The sequence below is a fragment of the Somniosus microcephalus genome, chromosome 31 (assembly GCF_052327205.1).
Source record: "Somniosus microcephalus isolate GS21.2 chromosome 31, FLI_Smic_1.0, whole genome shotgun sequence".
NCBI classification, from domain to species: Eukaryota; Metazoa; Chordata; class Chondrichthyes; order Squaliformes; family Somniosidae; genus Somniosus; species Somniosus microcephalus.
The window spans coordinates 22,117,259-22,140,208 of record NC_141017.1 but is presented as its reverse complement, the minus strand read 5'-3'; the positions used below and the strand labels follow the sequence as shown (position 1 = coordinate 22,140,208).

Below are 22,950 nucleotides of genomic sequence, written 5' to 3'. Positions count from 1 at the left end.
TTTCTCACAGCTAATTCAGCACAGACCCAAACTTAAAAACTTCCGGGTGTGTGTACGGCGCAATGCTGTACCAAATGATCCACCATTGCATTGAGTGAACTGAATTGCATATTTCATAAAAAATACTGTAGTTATTTATCAAGCTGCTTTGCCCTTCGGTTTCCTCCCCTCTTCTGAATGCTTTGACTGAAGCGGAGGTATGTTTTCACAGATGTCCGCCACCCCCCAGCAATTCGTTCATGCTCCAATTCTTTGTGTGCACTTGGGCAGTGACTATTGGCAGGCAGTTCCTCGACTGACCCCTACAGACATCTGGTTTCTGTCAAGGATCACTGGACAGTGATTGGGAGGAGGGAACCCACCCTAACCCAGGGATGCTAAAGGTCAATTGTTGACCCAATCTAAGTTTTAATGCTCTCGATTCTTCTACCTCTGTGTTCCCGCTCTCCACTGTGGAGCTGAGAACAAGTTTCATTTACACAAGACTTTTGATGGCTGAAAGCTGGATTTAAACAGCATATTTCTAGCCAATTTCTGTAAATTAACATTGTTGAACCATAGCGGAGTTACTGTGGCACTGAAAAGGTTGGTAGCCACACAAAAATCATGTTGCATGATGTTAAAATGATTTGGATTTTTTGAATTTTTCTGTAGCGTATTGGTAATGTGCTCAATGCACCTTGTTACAATATAATGAGGTTTGTGCTGTATAATTACAACATTAGTAGAGATATGAAGTGGAACTTTCTTGATTAAAAGTTTGTACTTATTGTGATGAAATATGCCTGTGTTTAGTTTAGTTTCAGTTTCATTTCCTTACCTGTATTGTATTGTGTGTAGGGCTCCGCCTATAGCTGGCCCCTACTTAAGCAAGCCCCAGCGTGTCTCTCAGCAGTACAGCAGATCTCTGGATGAGAGACACTTCTCCAATGTGTATTACTTTGAGTTAATAAAAGCCTTGCTTTGCTCCGTTAACGTCGAGTCTCGGATTCATTGAGGCACATCAATTTTATTAACTCAATTTTCAACGCAATGGACCAACTCTTGAAACCTGAACGTTTGGATTTGGACCCGCATGCTTCGGACGCATCGGCACGATTCGGACACTGGTTTAAGTGTATGGAATTCTTCCTGGACAATTCCGCAGCCATCACAGGCGCTACGGACGCCGAGAGTATGAAACTCGGAATCCTGCGGAATTGGGTAAGCCACCGGGTTTACCCCCTCATCCAAGATGCCGACACGTACCCGGCCGCCTGCGACATCCTAAAGGCGCATTACCAGCAGCCTACGAACGAGGTGTACGCTAGGCATCTGCTCGCTACTCGCACACAGCGACCTGGGGAATCGCTGGATGAGTTCCTAGTCACCCTGAAAACGCTTGGCAAAGACTGCAAGTGCCAAGATGTAAAAGCCGCAGTGTACACTGACGAGCTTGTTCGTGATGCCTTTATCGCAGGCCTCCGCTCCACTTGCATCCGGCAGAGACTACTGGAAAAAACGGGATTGGACCTGAAACAGGCTGTGGACACAGCGCGAGCACTGGATGTGGCCCAGAGAAACTCGTACGCCTACTCTTCGGCTCACGCCGCCACGTGTGCACCAAGGGCGCCGCCATCTTGGAAGGCATCTTCGCAGCCCGACACCGTCGGGGCCCCGCTCTCCCCCCAGAAGCCCTACGACAGCCGCGACGCGTCGGGGCCCCAACTGCTACTTCTGCGGGCAGCCGAAGCACATCAGAAACCTGTGCCCGGCGAAAGGCACCACCTGCTTTAAGTGCGGTAAGAAGGGGCACTTCGGGAAGGTGTGCAGAGGGAACCCCGCTGGAAAACCCGCCACCGCCGTGGGAGCGGCCATCTTGGACGCCATCTTGCCCGACCTCGTGGGGTCCGCCATCTTGTGAGCAGACAGTGTGGACGCCATCTTGTCTCGATCAGGGCCCTACAGTGGCATCGGTCACAGTGGACCAGACCAGACCGCACCCGCTATCCAAATCAATGGTGGACATCGAGGTAAACGGGTGCGGGGTTAAATGTTTAATTGACAGTGGAAGCATGGAGAGTTTTATCCACCCTGAACTAGCACAACAACTCTCTAACGGTGGTCCCTGCTCGGGGGACCATCTCTATGGCTGATAAAACCCAGACATCGACCATTATGGGTTACTGCGCGGTACAATTGTCCGTTAACGGAACTGTATGTGATAATTTTAAATGACTAATCATGAATCTATGTGCGAGCGTGATCTTGGGCCTGGATTTCCAGTGCCACCACCAAAGCATCACGCTCAATTACGGTGGGTCCCAGCCGCCCCTCACAGTGTGCGGTCTGGCTACCCTGAAGGTAAAGCCGCCTTCGCTATTCGCGAACCTTACTCCCAACTGCCGGCCAGTAGCGACCAAAAGCAGGAGGTACAGCTGGGAGGACAGGCGGTTTATCGCGACCGAGGTAGACAGGCTCCTGAAGGAGCGCATTATCGAACGCAGCAACAGCCCGTGGCGCGCCCAAGTGGTGGTGGTGAGGGGTAGCGAGAAGAAGCGGATGGTGATAGATTATAGCCAGACGGTTAATCTATACACCCAGCTAGACGCCTACCCGCATATCCGAGATGGTGAACCAAATCGCCCAATACCGGGTGTTCTCCACCATCGACCTCAGGGCGCTGGTGGTACGCTGACTTACCAGACCAGAGGACCGCCCGTACACCGCCTTCGAGGCGAACGGACGCCTCTACCAATTCCTCAGAGTCCCCTTTGGGGTGACGAATGGGGTCTCGGTCTTCCAGAGGGAGATGGACCGCATGGCCGATGACCACCACTTGCAGGCAACCTTCCCCTACCTCGACAATGTCACCATCTGCGGTCACAACCAGCAGGATCACGACTCGAACCTCGAGAGGTTCCTGAAAACCGCACAAAAACTCAACCTCACTTACGACGAGGACAAGTGCGTTTTCAACACCACGCGCCTCTGCATACTAGGCAGCGTGGTGGAGAATGGGGAAATCGGACCAGACCCCGACCGATTGCGCCCCCTACGGGAGCTGCCCCTGCCCAACACTCCCAAATCCCTGAAAAGGTGCCTGGGGTTATTTTCTTATGCCCAATGGGTCCCCAACTACTCCGACAAAGCCCGCCCCCTCTTGAAAGCATCCTCTTTTCCGCTCTCTGCTGAGGCCCACGCCGCCTTCAAAAGCATTAAGTGGGATATTGAGCGGGCCACGCTACAGGCAGTGGATGAGAACACTCCCTTTCAAGTGGAAAGTGATGCGTCTGACTTTGCCTTGGCGGCCACCCTCAACCAGGCGGGGCGGCCCGTAGCTTTCTTCTCGAGGACCCTCCAAGGGCCCGAGATCAGACACTCCTCCGTGGAAAAGGAGGCCCAAGCCATCGTGGAGGCAGTGCGCCACTGGCGGTACTACCTAGCCAGCAAACGCTTCACCCTACTTACCGACCAGCGGTCGGTAGCGTTTATGTTCAATAATAAACAGAGGGGGAAGATTAAAAATGATAAGATTCTCAGGTGGCGGATCGAGCTCTCCACCTTCGAGTATGACATCATTTACCGGCCAGGGGCCCTTAACGAATCCCCCGACGCCCTCTCACGAGGGATGTGTGCCAGCGCCACCGGGGATCGGCTACAGACCCTCCACAACGACCTCTGCCACCCAGGGGTCACGCGGCTGTTCCACTTCATAAAGTCCCGCAACTTACCCTACTCGATTGAGGAAGTTCGGTCTCTGACCGGGAACTGCCGCACTTGCGCCGAGTGCAAGCCTCGGTTCTATCGCCCAGATAGAGCCCACTTAATCAAAGCTACACGGCCCTTTGAGCGGCTCAGCTTAGATTTCAAGGGCCCCCTCCCGTCAGTCGACGGCAATGTTTACTTCCTGAACATTGTGGACGAATACTCCCGTTTCCCATTCGCCTTCCCCTGCCCAGACATGACCAGCGCCACGGTCATTAAATGCCTCAACTGCCTGCTCTGCCTGTTCGGTATGCCGAGCTACATCCATACGGATAGGGGGGGCGTCCTTCATGAGTGAAGAGCTACGCCAGTACATGCTGTCCAGGGGGATCGCCACGAGCCGTACCACCAGCTACAACCCCCAGGGTAACGGCCAGGTGGAGCGAGAGAACGGGACAGTATGGAAAGCAGTCACCCTAGCTCTAAGGACCAAGGGCCTCCCTATCTCCCGCTGGCAGGAAGTCCTCCCAGATGTGCACCATTCGATACAGTCGCTATTGTGTACTGCCACTAATGCCACGCCTCATGAATGAATGTTTGTCTTTCCCCGGAAATCCACCTCAGGCGTATCCATGCCGTCATGGCTCTCCACCCCAGGTCCGGTATTTGTACGAAGGCATGTGAGGGGCCACAAGACGGACCCCCTCGTGGAGTCAGTGCACCTACTCCACGCCAACCCCCAATACGCGTATGTCCGGCACGCCGACGGAAGGGAGGACACCGTGTCCATAAAAGACGTCTCCCCAGCCGGTAACGACAACAACCACGACAACAGCAGCAACAACGATCACAGCAATTCTTACCCACCCACTATCCTTTCACCACCCCCGGAAGAACATCGACCATCGGTGCCCCCACCAACTACCCCTTCAACAACCCTGGCGGCGCCCCCGGCAGAGACCCAGGAGGCCACCGGGGACACCCGCGGCACCACAACAGCTGCGTCGGTCACAGAGGACTACCAAACCCCCGAACAGATTAAATCTGTAGAAGGGGTGAATGTGATGAAATATGCCATTCATCAGGCACTGTATTCCCTGTGTTTAGTTTCAGTTTCATTTCATTACCTGTATTGTGTTGTGTGTAGGGCTCCGCCCATACCTGGCCCCTACTTAAGCAAGCCCCAGCGTGTCTCACAGCAGATCTCTGGATGAGAGACACTTCTCCAATGTGTATTTGAGTTAATAAAAGCCTTGCTTTGCTCCGTTAACGTCGAGTCTCGGATTCATTGAGGCACATCACTTATGATCCAGCAAGTCCTGGAAAGGGAACAGATAGTTGTTTCAGAATGACATAATAGGATTGGTTTAGTTGGCTCTATCTACTATCCTGAGTGGAACCTGTTGGGTAACTTATTTATAGCCACTAGTAGATGTAGATATATTCTGTTTCCATTTTTCTGCAAGCAGTCAAATGTGGAATATGGATCAATGTCTACGCTTAAACTGTAATTAACTAATAGAGGAGATAGTTGATCTTAATCTTCACATTTACTGGACCATGGGGTGGGGGGGAGCACTTGCTTCACACTTGTGCCTAATCTGTGCTGTTCTTGAGTCCATGAAGAAGAATCTGGTGCCAAGCCTGCATTCCCCCATTTTTTCCCTCTAGGCCTTTTCCAAGAGGTAGCCTCCTACTATATACTCTTCACTTGCCGATTTATGGTTTCTGTATTTTGTCGCTCGTGTGTGTTGCCTCATCGTGCTTCCTTTGTGCAACGTGATGAGAATATTGCAAGATAGTAATAACTCTGGGCTTCAGATGAAATCCGTGCCTGAGCTTTGTACCCTGTTTCACTATACAGGAAACTTTGGTTTATCCGGAGGTTATATGTCCGGAATACTCGATCTAACGGCAAAAATCAGGAGCCGTTTTCTATATTTTTTTAGTTCTCGTTGCTTTTTTCCCCCCCCAGTCAGGCACTGCAAGGTCTGTAGCTATAGCAACAGCTTCAGCTACAGACGCTTGCAGCTGCAGCCGACTGTTTCGAAGCTGTTGCTAAGCAACAGGGCTTGTTGATTCACACGGAGCTTCTCAGTTCCGTATGTTTAAACATTAACTCTGGTATGTCCGGCACTTTTGATGTTACGGCACCAGCTCGGTCCCGTCAGTGCCGGATATCAAAGTTTCCTGTATACCATTTTAACTAGTCGTGTTGTGGCCTTTGGACATAATCTAGTTGAGTTCACGTACACCTTTAATCCTGTATTTTCATTTTTTCCCCCTTACAATTATCTTCCATCTTCTCTTGAAAGTGTTGACTTTTAATGATGCACAGTTCCATTGGCAGTGGCATTCCTCCGGTACCCCATCCAACAAATCATTCTAATGTGTGAATCGGACAGTTCGTGTATGAGTGTTGACAAATCTAGAGGTCCACGCGTTCAGCCAAACACTCGTCACTGGATGGTAATCTGGAGTATTAGCCAACTTTATTTCCATTTCCCCAGCCCAGTTGAGGTTAGCTGCCTAACTCTCAGCCTGGGTGAGATCGATGAACTCAGTATAGAGCAGGGATCGAAGTTCTTCCTGGTCTATGTGGCTCAATGCCCTACTGGGTGGTCCACTGACACTTGGTGAACTCAACTGTGTGTTCAATAAAAGTACTGGTTTTAGTCGCATGCTGACATAAATCATCATGTGCCCAATGTTTTGACAATCCAGCTGATAACCTGGTACAGTACTTTTCAGATCTGTTCTCAATTCCAAAAGCAAAACTTCTATAATATGCATATAGCTTCTTAGCTGGGCAGTTTTCAAAATTGATATGGTTGTTTAGGGGGGGTGGGTGGGGGGGAAGGGGGAGAGAAATGAGCTGTAGTTTCTTTCGCATGATGAGAAATGCTGCTGTTTCTGTGGGAGACTGGTGGAATCTCAGAACTTGATTAGCATGTGGAGTTTTAATTTGATATTGGATCACCGAGAGCTCCCAATCTCTTAATTTATTTTAAATGAATACCAGGTATTGTCTTCAGATGACAGCACATGTTGCTCACTAAGTTCTGCCAGTACAAAATAAATCCCAGGAACTATAACTAGACTGATAGAATTTTCCCCATTTCAATTTTATAAACATAATGCACAGTTACATTTGCCAGATTTATGCCGTGCTTGGATTACGCAGATTATAGCTCGTGATTAGCAAGAGCACAGCCACTTTCAAGCCCCACATTCAAATTAAGTACTATACTTGCCAGCTGCCCTCGTGATGTGATTTGGAATTGCTCTGTTTCTCCCCACATTGCAAGTGCAGTCAGCAGATGCAATACTCTGCCTGCACTGGGAGCGCTGCTAAAACCAGATTAGTAATCTTCATCTAGGTATCACTGCACGAGTCCACGCACTCATCCTCTTAACTCTACAAATCACTCTTGTAGAAATAATCCTACGTCTGTCCGCAGTGCTAAAACACTGATGTGATTGTGTAAGACACAGAGCATGTTCACTTGCCATTCCATGTTGCTCAGTAACCTGTGGAAAAAATACAATAAAGAATCTGTTTTGGGATTTTGGATAACTTTTTCCATTTGATATGAAAAGTTCTTCAATGCAACCTGCTAATTGTAAAATTATTTTGCTTTGCTCCCATCCAGTTGCTCTCTAATTTAAGCATTTTTAAGTATCCTACAAATGACTGGATAGATGGGATAATGTGAAGTACGGGTAGAACCTGAATGCAATCAAGAACGCTAATGAAAAATCATCGAATCCAAATTGTAAAAATGAGTTGTGACTGATTTTAGTGAATCAGAAATGCAGCCAGAATAATTTTAATTTACATGATGCCATCACAGTTTCCTGCGGGGCCCACGTGGATGCCCATATGGCCACCCACAAACCAGCTGTGACCACCAACCTGGTTGCAGGGTGGGAGATTATCACGAGCCATTGAGAGAATGAACCACCGTATCGGAATCATTTTAACAATGTAGTATATTCAGCTGTATAAATTTAGATTTTACTGACGAGTTGGGATGATGTAATTTGGTCTTCACTTTAACCATTGTTTGCCCTAATGACCTGGTAGCATGGAGTAGGATTAGCTTTGACAGCTCTTTGTCCCAGTACTCTTCACAATTATAGCAGTAACCGAAGGTGTTCAAGTATGAGAACATAAAATTTGGATCAATGAAAGATAGTTTGGCACATCAAGAGACTTTTTTGCATGGCTCCTCATTGTAAAGTTGGCACACTACTTGGTTAGCTCGTCCTCTGCTGCTTGCAGGTAGGTCCTATGACACTGTTGTAATGTTGAACCCCTCGTCTTATAAGTAGTCAATAGATTTCTGGGTTTATCACCTGTGGGGAAAGTAGTTGCATGAGCGTATGTAGAACGCAAATCTTTTTTTTTGCCTATACAGAACACAACCAAAATTGAGTTCGTAATTATTTTGTCTGAGGTTTTACTTAAAATGTTGGCATTTGTTTATTTTGAAGATTGCTTGTTGAGGGGTTTAGACAACTATAATAAGCAAAAAAAATACTCCTGTCGGCCCTGTTTGCCATTGCATTTTCAGTTGCTGGTAACTTTGCGAACGTGCATTTTGGACTGATTTTAATTACAGGAAACTTTTTTTATCCGGCACCAACGGGACCGGCGTGGTGCCAGTTGATCAAAAAGTCTGGATTACAGAGAGGTATACTTACCAAGGTACGAAAGCCCCGTACACGGCCACAGGTGCAGGAGCCCTGGTTACTCGGCACTTGTGCAGGAGTCCCAGTTACACGGCCACAGATCCAGGCGTCCCTGTTGCACGGCCACAGGTGCAGGAACCCCGGTTACACGGCCACTAATATACAGGAAACTTTGTGATATCTGGCACCGACGGGACCGAGCTGTTGCCGTCCCATCAAAACTGCCAGACAAACCAGCGCTAATGTTGAAACATACGGAGATTTTGAGCTCCGTATCTGGCAACAAACCCAGCCTCAACAGTCGGCTGTACCTTGCAAGCGTCTCTGTAGCTTAGCAACAGCTTCAGCGAGACCTTGCAGAGCCTGACTGGTGAAAAAAAAAAGCAACGCAAAAACCTAACTAAATGGCTCCTGATTTTTTCCGGTGGCTCGAGCATTCTGGACAGTTAACCTCCGGATAGACCAAAGTTTCCTGTATAGTAAAACTTACCTGAACCTACTCCAGAATTTTGCCGGTTAAGAGATTTCCAGATATTTAGGTGCCGGTTAAGAGAGTTTCCTGGATTGTGGCAATAGACTTGGCTATTTATCAGAAACTGCTCCACTATTTGAGCACAGTGGAAATTGAGGCTCATTTGTGGGGTCACATACCGTTATAAATAGAGGGATCTTTGTCATTGGAGCAATCACTAAGCAAATTCCTAAGTTTAATGTACTGTACTCCAAAAAATCTTTCAAAGTGTGTATGCTTTTTTAATTAGTGCAAAAATAGTTTTGAAAATGTGACCACCTGTTAGTGGGACTATTTTAGGTGGAAGTCCCAGTATCGGAAGGTGAGAAATTTGTACAATGGGTTACAGGACTCTTAACTATATCCATGTGCCACCTTCTCTGTTTTCTTTTTAAAAAGTATTGCAGAAATACAATTGCTGCAATCAGCTGAGGAATGAAACTAACAAAATTAAACCTGTGATTTCAAGAAAGTTATATAATGTACTAACTTTCAGAAGTTACTGAAATTTAGATTATGGCTCATTCCTGATTATTTCGGTTTCAACTGAATCTGTATAACTCAATACACTAATGCAAATGTTCTGGTCCTGTGGGGGAGGGGATTGTTAGCTTTGGCACACTCACTCAGGAATGTTACTGGTATGCTGTTAGCTTTTGGTATGTTGTATCAGTCGACATTTAACAGTTGCTTGTGATTGAAATTCATTTTTAGTTTGTTCGCCAGTGTGACTTACAGATCCGACCTCCATGATGTACATTACAAACTCATTGTACTATACTTGTAGAGGGTACTCAGTGCAGTGCTGAATAAACATTTTATTCCCATGAATTACTGGTATAAATTGTCTTTGTGACTGGGAATAACTCTTCATTCAGTGGCACCACATTAAATACTTCTACCGCTTGTTTTGTGTACGTGCCCTTTTTAAGTGCCAAAATTTTCATGAAGTCATGTGAGGCGCCCTTCACCTCAGTTGAGGAATATTTGGGAGTCGGGATTTGTTAAACAGTTAACACTAATGGAGCTAGTGAAATGGTTTGTTTCTTTGGCACTCTTAATTGTTGCCACATGATAATGTTTGGAAGCTAGTTCAATATTTTATGCAATGCTTACTTTGTAATGGTTACTGTTCAGTTTGAGAATGCAACTTTTTTAATATAATTATAATATGGTTGCTATTAGTCACAATTGCAAGTTTTAACATGCTCCCTGAACCAATATAAAATCACATTTTGTTTGGGCTGTAATCAATTGAAATGTTTCCTTTAGGAGATTCCAGGAAACAACCAAATTATAACTGGAACAGAAGGAAGGAGACTGACTTTAGTCCTGGTTAGGTAGTTATTAAATAGCCAAGAGATAATATGTAATTGTTCAATGGTTTATTTTGGTCACAATGGTGCGATTTCAATTTTAATGCATGTTGGCAGTGTTTGAATTGGGCATTGGTTGAACTTTTTTTTTGTTATCACATTCAGCAGTGGGAGTTAAGGGGGGAGTCAGCTCTATTTTTCTGCTACGTGATTTTTTTTATTGGCAAGAGCGGCAAACATTGTGCTACTTGAAACTTTGCATGGAGTCAGATTTGGCTTTCTGAGCTGAGTTATGGAAATCATTCAACATATTTGACTGGCAACTGCCCTCAATTTGGAGCACGGGGGAAGAAATTCACTGACTAGGTTAGTGATTATTTTCTTCCCCCCCCCCCCCCCCCCCCCAACTGATGATGCACTTGCTTAACTGGGAAAATCCAATTTCCTGGAACCAGGGGGAAGCCTTTTGAAGTAATAGACAAAGAACCGTGTAATTGAGGTCTGGAAAAACATTTGTGGAACATAAAATGGAAGTTGCTCCACTGCCCAAAGTGTCTAAAGCAATTCTAGTTAATCCCACCTGCTGTGCTGAAAGGAAATGGAGAGATGTTGAAGATGTATTTTAATATATCTTAAAAGATATATTTCAATACGGGAGGCAAAGAAAGGTTATGGGAAAAGATTAGCAGGCAACATTAAATTGAACCCTAAAACATTTTATAAATACCAAGTGTTAAGAGTTTAGCTAAGGAAAAGTTGGACTTATTAGGGACACACAGGGAAATCTTCATGTAGAGGCAGAGGACATGGCTAAAGTATTAAATTAGTGCTTTACATCTGTCTTCACAAAGGAAGCAGGTGATGTGAAGAGGAGAGGGAAGTTATGGACAGGATAGTGGCAGATCGAGAAGACGTACTAAAAAGATTAGCATGATTGAAAGTTGGTAAGTCTCCTGGTCCCGATGGAATGAATCCTAGGTTGCTGAAAGAGCAAAGATCGAAATAGCAGAGGCATTGGTCACAATCTTTCAATCCTCATTGGATGCAGGAATATTGACTGAGCACTGGAGGGTTGCTAATGTTATACCACTATTCAAGAAAGGGGAGAGGGATAAACCAGGAAACTACAGGTCAACCTAGCATCGGTGGTGGGAAAGTTATTGGAAACCATTATCAGTGACAAAATAAACTTTTATTGCATGGGTTAATCAAGGAGCGCCAGCATGAATTTGTTAAAGGCAAATCCGTGTCTGACTAACTTGATTGAATTCTTTGAGGTAACAGAGAGGGTTGATCAAGGTAGTGCAGTAGATGTATATATGGACTTCTGGAAGGCATTCGACAAAGTGCCACACAGGAGGCTTTTAAAATGGAAGCACATGGAATTAAGAGGAAAGTGGCGGTATGGGAACGGAAATGGCTGTGACAGGAAGCAGGTGGTGGTGGATGGATGTATTTCCGGACTGGGAGGTTTGCAGTGGTGTTCCCCAGTTTTGGGTCCATTACTCTTTTCAATTTTTATAAATGACCTAGACTCTAGTGTAGGGAGCAGCATTATAAAGTTTGCAGATACAGGAAACTTTGGTTTATCCGGAGGCTAACTGTCCGGAATGCTCGATCCACTGGCAAAAATCAGGAGCCGTTTCGTTATTTTTTTTCTTCTTTTCGTTGCTTTTTTCTCAACAGTCAAGCTCTGCAAGGTCTCGCTGAAGCTGTTGCTAAGCTACAGAGACGCTTGCAAGGTACGGCCGACTGTTTAGAAGCTGTAACAGGGTTTGTTGATTCACACGGACTCCGTATGTTTCAACATTAGCGCTGGTTTGTCCGGCAGTTCTGATGGGACGGCAACAGCTCGGTCCCGTCGGTGCCGGATAGCACAAAGTTTCCTGTAGTACAAAACTTGGCAAGGTAGTGGATAGTGATGAGGATAATTGTAGACGTCAGGATGATAGACAGGACGGTGAAATGGGCGAAAGCATGGCAGATAGACTTCACTACAGAGAAGTGTGAAGTGATGCACTTTGGGAGGAATATGGAAAGACAGTAAACTATAAAAGGCACGATTTTGAAAAGTGTAGATGAGCAGAGACACCTTGGTGTCCATATACACAAATCCTTAAAGGTGACGGGACAAGTTGATAAGGTGGTTAAAAAAGCATATGGATTACTTAGTTTTATAAATAAATAGAGGCATAGAATATAGGCCTCAGCTGGGGTATTGTGGACAATTCTGGCACCACATTTCAGGAAAGATGTAAAGGCCCTAGAAAGGGTACAGAGGAGGTTTACCACGATGTTACCAGGGATGAGGAACTTAGTTGAGGAGAGGTTGGAAAAGTTAGGACTGTTCTCCTGGGAACAGGGAAGGTTAAGCAGAGACCTCAGAGGTTTTCAAGATGTTGAGAGGTTTTGATAAGAGTAAATATTCCCTCTGGCGAGTGGGTCAATAACCAGAGGTCATGGATTTAAAATATTTGGCAAAAGCTCCAGAGGGGAAATGAGAGTTTTTCACGGGATCTGGGATGCTCGATCTGAAAAGGTGGTGGAAGCTGATTCCATAAATAATTTTAAATGTTTGTTGGGCAGGTACTTGAGGATGAGGAACTTGCAGGGTTACAGACAAGAAGCGGGGGTGTGGGACTATTGAATCGCTTTATCATTTTCAAGATTTTGATTAGATCTGCGTTCAGCCTTCTAAGCTCAAGGGAATGCATGGCAAAGTTATGCAACCTGTCCCTATTATTTAACCATTTAAGCCCTGGCAGAATGCTGGTGAATCTGTGCTGTACCCCCTCAATGGCCAATAGATCCTTTCTGAAGTGCGGTGCCCAGAACTGAACGCAGTGTCTATCCAGAATAGGTAAAATTGAGCTTTCATCGCCCTGCCTGGTTCCATTATTATCTATTCAGTCATAGCCAGAGAATCTCCTATAATGGCTTCTCTTCCTGCTCCCGCACTGTTTTCTCTGGAGATGCCCAGATTCTATACTTGTCTCCCTCCTATTTCTCATCTACAGGAAACTTTCGATTAACCGGCCCCTAAATAACCGGAAATGTCAGTTAACCGGCAAAATTCAGGAGTAGGTTCAGGTAACTTTTATTTCTTGCCTTGCTCCATGTGTTGCTGTGCAAGGGCGTGGCTGCAGCTGTTGCTAAGCTACAGAGACGCTTGCAACTTGTGGCCATTGTTTTGAAGCAAGCAACAGGGTTTGTTGCTTTATACAGAGCTCTCAGCTCTGTATCTTTTACTATAGAGTTTGGTTATCCGGAATTTTTGATGAACCGGCACCACGTCGGTCCCGTCCGTGCCGGATAAAAGAGAGTTTCCTGTACATGCTCCTCGATGACATCCGGAAACACATCAGGTTCCACATGTACACTTGACGACAGCAAGCTTTACCTCACCACCGCCTCTCTCAACCTCTCCATTGCCTGTGTTGTCAGGCTGCTTGTTCGACATCCAGTACTGGATGAGTAGAAATTTCCTTCAATTGAGAAGTCAGAAGCCATTGTCTTCGGCTCTGCCACACACTCCCTAGCCAAGGTTTTCACCTCCCTACCTAGCCACCGAACCAGATTGTTCGCAACCTCGGCATACCAACGGGAGGAGGCGGCCCCGTGAATCTCCTCAATGATGATGGAGCCCAGCATGTGAGTGCAGAAGACAAGGCTGAAGTGTTTGCAACCATCTTCAGCCAGAAGTGCCGAGTGGATGATCCTTATTGGCCTACTCCTGAGGTTCCCACCATCACAGAAACCAGTCTTCAGCCAATTCGATTCACTCCTCGTGATATCAAGAAACGGCTGAGCGCACTGGATACAGCAAAGGCTATGGGCCCCGACAACATCCCGGCTATCGCGCTGAAGTCTTGTGCTCCAGAACTAGCCGCGCCTCTAGCCAAGCTGTTCCAGTACAGCTACAACACTGGCATCTATCCGACAATGTGGAAAACTGCCCAGGTATGTCCCTTCCACAAAAAGCAGGACAAATCCAACCTGGCCAATTAACACCTCATCAGTCTACTCTCAATCATCAGCAAAGTGATGGAAGGTGTCACCGACAGTGCTGTCAAGCGGCACTTACTCACCAAACACCTGCTTACTGATGCCCAGTTTGTGTTCCACCAAGACCACTCGGCTCCCGACCTCATTACAGCCTTGATCCAAACATGGACAAAAGAGCTGAATTCCAGAGGTGAGGTGAGAGTGACTGCCCTTGACATCAAGGCAGCATTTGACCGAGTGTGGCATCAAGGAGCCCTCGTAAAACTGAAGTCAGTGAGAATCGGGGCGGGGGTGGGGGGAAACGCTCCACTGGTTAGTCATGCTTAGTGGTGGTTGAAGGTCAATCATCACAGCCCCAGGACATCGCTGCAGGAGTTCCTCAGGGCAGTGTCCTAGGCCCAACCGTCTTCAGCTGCTTCATCAACGACCTTCCCTCCAACATAAGGTCAGAAATGGGGATGTTCGCTGATGGCTGCAGTGTGTTCAGTGCCATTCATAACTCGTCAGATAATGAAGCAGTCCTTGCCTGCATGCAACAAGTCCTGGTCGACGTTCAGGTTTGGGCTAATACGTGGCAGGCAACATTCGCACCACGGAAGTGCCAGGCAATGACTATTTCCAACAAGCGAGAGTCTAACCACCTCCCCATGACGTTCAACGGCATTACCATCGCTGAATCCCCCACCAACAACATCCTGGGGGGAGAGGGGTCACCATTGACCAGAAACTTAACTGGACCAGCCATATAAATACTGTGGCAACAAGAGCAGGTCAGAGGCTGGGAATTCTGCGGCGAGTGACTCACCTCCCGACTCCCCAAAGCCTTTCCACCATCTGCAAGGCACAAGTAAGGCCTGGATGAGTGCAGCTCCAACAACACAAGAAGCTCGACACCATCCAGGACAAAGCAGCCTGCTTGATTGGCACTCCCTCCACCACCGACGTACCATGGCTGCAGTGTGTACCATCTGCAAGATGCACTGCAGCAACTCGTCAAGGCTTCTTCGGCAGCACCTCCCAAACCTGCGACCTCTACCACCTAGAAGGACAAGGGCAGCAGGCGCATGGGAACACCACCTCCAAGTTGCACACCATCCTGACTTGGAAATATATCGCTGATCCTTTGTCGTTGGGTCAAAATCCTGGAACTCCCTACCTAATAGCACTGTTGGGAGTACCTTCACCACAAGGACTGCAGCGGTTCAAGAAGGCGGCTCACCACCACCACCTCCAGGGGAATTAGGGATGGCCAATAAATGCTGGCCTTGCCAGTGACGCCCATATCCCATAGACAAATTTAAAAAAAAGATGCCTTGATGTCTTTCGCCATATGAGTAGGGCTGTTGAAATCAAAGTTGTGAAAATTGTAGTGTAGTTAGAGCAAAGAAATCTGGCATTCTGGTTTAAAGTGATTTAGTTCATTTAATTACAGGAAACCTCCGATTAACCGGCACCTAAATAACCGGAAATGTCGGTTAACCGGCAAAATTCAGGAGTAGGTTCAGGTAGCTTATTTTTTTTACTCCATTTGTTGCTGTGGAAGGGTGTGGCTGTTGCTAAGCTACAGAGACGCTTGCAACTTGTGCCCATTGTTCTGAAGCTGGGGTTTGTTGCGCTATCTTTTACTATAGCGTTCGGTTATCCGGAATTTTTGATGAACCGGCACCACGTCGGTCCCGTCCGTGCCGGATAGAAAAAAGGTTTCATGTAAAATGAATGGTTTACCTTTACTGTGGCTTTCACTTACAGCACAAAATATAATGCAATGTTAATGTAAGTTAATATCTGGGACTAATAGGTGTACTTTGTCAAGAGAAGTTAAATATTATGCGTCTAATCCACTTAAATGCATTGACATTTCACTTATTTTACAGCTAACTTATATTTGTAAGTTTGTAATCTTCCCATTGGTGTAATCAGGTGTGCTAATCCTTCCTGCATGAGTCTGTAAGGAAGTGTGGAGAAGTTGCAGTGTTTGCCATTTTGTTAAGTTTGTTCAATTTGTTTTGCTGTATCCTTGTGTTTTTTTAATGGATTTTTTTTGCCTTTAAGTACCGGTTTGTGATTTTTTTTTTAATAATAAAGCAGATCATTAATTGTATGCAGAGCCTGTTTCTTGTGTGTAGCTCTTTAGAGTAATATAATGCTTTAATATAGCCTTTGATCATCTTTCGCTGCACAATTCCAAAAGTGCTGGCAGGGTGAGGGCAACAATTTTAAAGTGCCTGAGAGATTAAGGGAGCTTCTGTTCCACTTTGACAGAAGGTACTTTCCTTCATGGTTTACGTAAAATTGCGTAGTTAATTATTTAACTAGTTTGCTAGAAGTAACGAGATTTTCAAAACATTAGTCACTAAACAGTTTATTTTGTGGAATGTTCCAACCGCCGAGTGTGAGCTGTGTACCTTCACACTTCATGGAAATAAGCTAGCATTGCAGCAGTTCTAGTGTGTGGGAGGGAAGTTAAAATAATGGTCTTTAAAATGGGTGTGTAAGGGCTCGTACCTTTGCATATTTATTGTATTAGTCACCATCGTGTGCACTGTGCCTGGTACAGCGCAGCAGTGCATCCACTTGCGGCACAGCCAGGTTTGTTTCGTATAGATATACTAAGGAGCATCGGGGCAAATTGGCCTGGTTATGTTGCAATCCTTTCACATCCTGCTAGTTATTTTGGTGTTTGAAACAATTGAATACAGTACTCGGATATTAATTAGAACATAGTTCAGCTTTAAAGTAAAATGTGTATGCATTATTTAATATGGTTATTGCTGACTATACAGAATATTGCGCCTGTTTAGTTTTCAGAATTTCACGAAATTTTATAATTGGATATTTTCTACTTTGCTGGTAGCCATTCTCTGCTCTAGCGAGATGGTTAGCATTTTGTCACAAGATGACGTGCTTACTGGAAAACATGGAAATCTCCTCATTTTTTCCTTTTTAAGTAGACTGCAGGGTGTCCATCAATGGATAAATTAATCACTGATAAAATTGTATTCTTATGAAACCCAATTTTAAAAATAAAGCCCTCCTGTATTTCAGCCAGCAATAGAAAGCACCGTGACGTCATCTGGTGATCAAAAGTCAACTAACGATCTCTCCAAAGCAGCTTAATGGCTGCTGCCAGGTAAGTGGGAACATGTCCATTTGGTAAACTTTTTTTTGGAAGTGTGTAGGTGAAGTGATGCAATGATTTTGTTCAGAATAGTTGATTGGCACATCTATTCTCCGTTAAACTGTTTGAAGGCACTTTTTTTTCCTTTGAGGCTGCAGGACCAGAAACAGCCAAGAAAAAGGTACCACAGAATTCTCTACTAAAGGTATACTGCAGAAAAGGTCAAAAAGCCTCAAGGTTGTTCATCACTGTTAAAACTTCCATGTTTTACAAAGCCTGTGCCTGCCTAATGCCGAAAGGCCGTAGTCCTCTTTGGCAGGCTGGTTCTCTTGTTCTTGGACAGTCCAAATCAGTACACATCAGTGAAGATGCTTAGTTCCAGCTCACGACATCGAAGAGAAGTGATCGTGCTACCACTTGAGCACACAACACCTGCAGTGACGTGACTTGCACTGCTCCATATTATGGATCTCTCTCTTGGGTGCTGTTTTCTAGGATAGGGGTGTTTCAAGATGTGGCCTGCGGAATCAATGTCCCCAGCAAGCTTTTTGATCTAGTCTAGTGCTTTTTTGTGCACTTATTTCGACTTCAGCGCTTTGAACTCCTTGGACCCAGAGGACTGGAAAACACTGCTCTCCACTTAGTTGATTTTGACCAGTTTTAGAGCAGCCACTTTGCAATGTCAGGAATCTGTCTTCACCTTTCCTCCAGGCCCAGAAACCTAAAGGAGCTGAGGCTTCCAAGATTTCCAGTTTCAGGGAAGATGGGAGAAATCCAACGACACATCTGAAAGTGAAAAGAAATCAATTCCAACAACCCTAGTTAAAACTGGAGCTGCCTTCAGTCTCAGCTTTGTTACTGTATTTGTGTGTTTCCTTTCTCTTTCTCTATCTGTGCCTTCCTCTTTGCTGCTCCTGTTCCTGTGCACCCTTCTCCCCAGGTTGATGGAACCGGCTAGTCCTGTTACTCTCCACTTCAGTCTCTTCAGCATCAATGCAGAGCGTAGGCCACTCATTCAGTACAGTGCCCCCCGTGACCATGTTCTCCCCTCACTCTTCCGACATCACAGGCCTTTCATTGATTCCTGTAATTCCCACCTACTGCATCCTCTGCACAAAACTCTTTCTAATTCATACAACTGTTAACTGTGACTCATGACTAAAGCACCTACCTTCAAGGCTCTAGTCCCACTTCCCCACCATATTTCAAACAATCAGATCACAATTCTGAATGAGTTGCTCTTGTTTTAACCAATAATGGGGAGGGAGTGCTTGAACTTGTGAGGAATGTTTAATTTTTCCATATGGGAGTTCTTGCATTTTGAGCTTTGGGTCTTGCTGTTTGTGTATATGCGGGGTCTTTTTTTTTCTAATTCGGTCCTGGGATGTGGGTGTCACTGGCAAGGCCAGCATTTATTGCCCATCCCTAGTTGCCCTTGAGAAGGTGGTGGTGAGCCGCCTTCTTGAACCGCTGCACTCCGTGTGGTGAAGGTGCTCCCACAGTGCTGTTAAGGAGGGAGTTCCAGGATTTTGACCCAGCGACGATGAAGGAACGGCCGATATATTTCCAAGTCAGAGTGGTGTGTGACTGGAGGGGAACTTGCAGGTGACGGTGTTCCCATGCGCCTGCTGCCCTTGTCCTTCTAGGTTTGTGTGTATGCAAGTTCTTGTGTTTTTTGTGTTTCCATAACCATTGTCATTTTTCAGAGAGGTTGAAGTCTCAGGATTCAGCCAGTACTCCAGTAGTATGTGCATCATAATTAATGTACTAAGTTATGTTTGAATAGTGGACTTCAGTTGGGAAATAAAGATATTGATGATAGAGGATTGGGAAAACTTTAAAAGACAGCAAAAAATAATAAAAGATTGATTAAGAAAGGGAAGATAGATTATGAAAGTAAATTAGCAAAAAATATAAAAACAGATAGTAAGAGTTTTTATAGTTATATAAAAAGAAAAAGGGTGGCTAAAGTAAATGTTGGTCCCTTAGAGGATGAGACCGGGAAATTAATGGTGGGAAATATGGAGATGGCAAAAACACTGAATGAATATTTTGTATCAGTCTTTACAGTAGAGGACACTAAGAATATCCCAACACTGGACAAACGGGGCTATAGGGGGGGGGGGGGGGGGCTAAACATGATCAAAATCACTAAGGAAGTGGTACTCGGTAAAATAATGGGACTCAAGACGGATAAATCACCTGGACCTGATGGCTTACATCCTAGGGTCTTGAGGGAAGTGGCGGTAGGGATTGTGGATGCATTGGTAATAATTTTCCAAAACTCCCTGGACTCAGCAAAGGTCCCGGCAGACTGGAAAACTGCTAATGTAACACCCTTATTTAAAAAGGGCAGTAGACAGAAGGCTGGAAACTATAGACCGGTTAGCCTAACATCTGTGGTAGGTAAAATTTTGGAGTCCATTATTAAGGAGACAGTAACAGGACATTTGGATAATCATAATTTAATAGGACAAAGTCAGCATGGTTTTATGAAGGGGAAGTCATGTTTGACAAATTTGCTGGAGTTCTTTGAGGAAGTAACATATAGGGTGGATAAAGGGGAACCAGTGGACAGTGTATTTAGACTTCCAAAAGGCATTTGACAAGGTGCCACACAAAAGATTATTGCTTAAGATAAAAAATCACGGGATTGGGGGTAATATTCTGGCGTGGGTGGAGGATTGGCTATCTAACAGAAGGCAGAAAGTTGGGATAAATGGCTCATTCTCAGACTGGCAATCAGTAACTAGTGGTGTTCCGCAGGGGTCAGTGCTGGGTCCCCAACTCTTTACAATCTATATTAACGATTTGGAGGAGGGGACCGAGTGTAACATATCAAAGTTTGCAGATGGGAGGGAAAGTAGTGAGTGAGGAGGACATAAAAAACCTGCAAGGGGACATAGACAGTGGGCAGTAAGTGGGCAGAGATTTGGCAGATGGAATACAATACTGGAAAGTGAGGTTATGCACTTTGGCAGGAAAAATCGTAGAGCAAGTTATTATCTTAATGGCAAGAAACTGGAAAGTACTGAAGTACAAAGGGATCTAGGGGTCCTGGTGCACGAAACTCAAAAGGTTAGTATGCAGGTGCAGCAAGTGATTAAGCAGGCCAATGGAATGTTGGCTTTCATTGCTAGGGGGATAGAATATAAAAATAGGGAGGTATTGCTTCAGTTGTACAAGGTATTGGTGAGACCGCACCTGGAATACTGCATACAGTTTTGGTGTCCATACTTAAGAAAAGACATACTTGCTCTCGAGTCAGTACAAAGAAGGTTCACTCGGTTAATCCCGGGGATGAGGGGATGGACATATGAGGAGAGGTTGAGTAGATTGGGACTCTACTCATTGGAGTTCAGAAGAATGAGAGGAGATCTTATTGAAACATATAAGATTGTGAAGGGGTTGGATCGGGTGGATGCGGGGAGGATGTTCCCGATGATGGGTGAAACTAGAACTAGGGGGCATAGTCTAGAATAAGGGGCTGCTCTTTCAAAACTGAGATGAGGAGGAACTACTTCACTCAGAGGGTGGTAGGTCCATGGAATATGCTGCCCCAAAAAGCTGTAGAAGCTACATCATTACATAAATTTAAAACAGAAATAGACAGTTTCCTAGAAGTAAAGGGAATTAAGGGTTACGGGGAGCAGGCAGGAATTTGGACATGAGTCTAGGTTCGGATCGGACATGGCCCTGTGGGTAGCGGAGCGGGCCCAGGGGCCGTGTAGCCTGATCCTGCTCCTATTTCGTGTGTCTAATTCTGTTAGATTCAGGAGATGGTTCTGTGATAGTAGATTGGCGGTTAGGATCAGATCAGCCATGATCTTATTGAATGGCGGAGCAGGCTCGAGGGGCCGATTGGCCTACTCCTCCTATTTCTTATGTAGGTTAATTGCACATGCAAGCGGGACACCGGGAGTCATGTGCTCTTCAAGTATGTCAACACTGGTGACTGAATAAAACACAATTCTAGCACTTCAGTGTGAGTAGAAGGACTTCCAGATCAGATGGGGGAGACATACCAGATACAGAGTCGGGATCCTTCTAATCTCCACTTTTAAGAGAACACTCTAATTGCTTCTCAGTTGCGCCAGATTAGAGACAGTTTTGTGTTGGGATTCTAGGAAATCCCACCATATACCAGGGAATCTCCTGTTTTATTATTTGCTATCTAAAACTTGAATATTTTAGGTTGCACCCTGTAATGGGAAGAAGCTATTTTGGGAGGCATGCAAAGGATGAAGGCTCACACATGGATTTGAACTTGTAATTCTTCACTCACATGCTCCACCCTGTGTTAGCCAATTGGAACTGTGACTTTCTTGTTAATAACTAATATTTCTCCTAGCTTCTTGAAGCAAACCATGTGTTCTGGTACCAGTAATTGTGGCTATTATATCACTGGAAGTGTATGTGTAAAACCAAAAAAAGTGGAACTTAAGGCTTCACTTGTGCACCTAGGTGCCTCTTTTTTATTACCTCAATTTCTCTCATATTGTACATTGTTGGTTTAATATACAATTTATATAGCTCAATTTGCATTGAGTGGAGATAATGAGTGAAACGAAATGAGTCTTGCGTAGTTTACCAATAGCTCAGAATTCTGGTTCTGGTATGTGGTTTTGATTTTTATTGTGGCTGGCTGTGGCATTGACATCTGGTGCCTATTCTGGCTGTGTTGCTGTAGTTTTGTGTTTTTCCCTGTGATGAGAATGTGGAACTCGCTTACCGCATTGAGTGGTTGAGGCGGATAGCATAGATGGCCTTTAAGAGGAAACTAGATTTGTACATGAGGGAGAAAAGAATAGAAGGATATGTTGATGGGGCAAGATCAAGTAAGATAGGAAGATGCTTGTGTGGAGCATAAACGCTGGCATAGACCTTATGGGTCTACTGGGCCTGTTTCTGTGCTGTAAAATTCTTAGTAATTCTACCTACTATGCTGACTTGGTACCTGTGTCTCCCAGTCATTGTGGGGAGATTCTCACTGTGTTGGAAATCTGTCAAAAATAAGAACCAAATTTGAGAATTTTTCCTAGTTTAGCATCAGTAATTATTTATTTTTAGGCTCCACAAGAATGCTGGTGCAAGATAAGCCATGTACTGTACCTGGCATAGAATCTGTTCGCCCATTTCACTATTTGAAGAGCAGGGAGGTATCCTGTCTTGTATTCCTTCCTCAACCAGCATCACCGAAAGGCAATTTTAATTGGCCTTTGATCTCATTTCTGTGTTGTGAACTTATTTGGAAAATTGTGAGACCTGTAGCAATATATCATGCAAGTTTGTTCCTTCCTCTACCTCGTGAGTGCAGTGAAAATAAATGATGTGCTTTTCTGCTAGAGATAAAGGAAGATAAGTGGATAAGCTGAATTTCTGTTTAGTTTGGAAAGGAAATGAGTACACGGAACTGTAAAATCTGCCCAAATTCAGCATAGGTAAGGGGGGCTGAATGGTGGGTTTATATGCCAAAATTTCTGTGCTTCATTCCACAGCAGTGTCCAGGAACAGTCTGTATCATGGGGCCAGGAAGTCCTGAAGAGAATAAACAAGTTTTCCAAATGCTTGCGTTCTGCTTTCTGTGGAACTGAACCAATGGGACTGCGTGCGGTACT

General features: G+C 45.2%; 1 protein-coding gene across 7 annotated transcripts in view; it reads left to right on the top strand.

Moving 5' to 3' along the window:
* LOC147097627 (bromodomain-containing protein 4-like) overlaps window positions 1-22,950 on the top strand; it is a 205,547-nt gene that overhangs the window by 36,199 nt on the left and 146,398 nt on the right. For 2 of the 7 annotated variants that reach the window (XM_085971599.1, XM_085971598.1), the window contains exon 2: window positions 17,260-17,344. The exons of 3 other annotated variants lie outside the window; for them this stretch is intronic. In XM_085971599.1, the coding sequence (XP_085827725.1) occupies window positions 17,331-17,344 (14 nt within the window). In that variant the 5' untranslated portion in view covers window positions 17,260-17,330. Of the gene's footprint in view, window positions 1-17,258; window positions 17,345-22,950 lie in introns of those variants that run through there. 2 more of the 7 variants (XM_085971600.1, XM_085971606.1) reach the window with 2 other exon arrangements.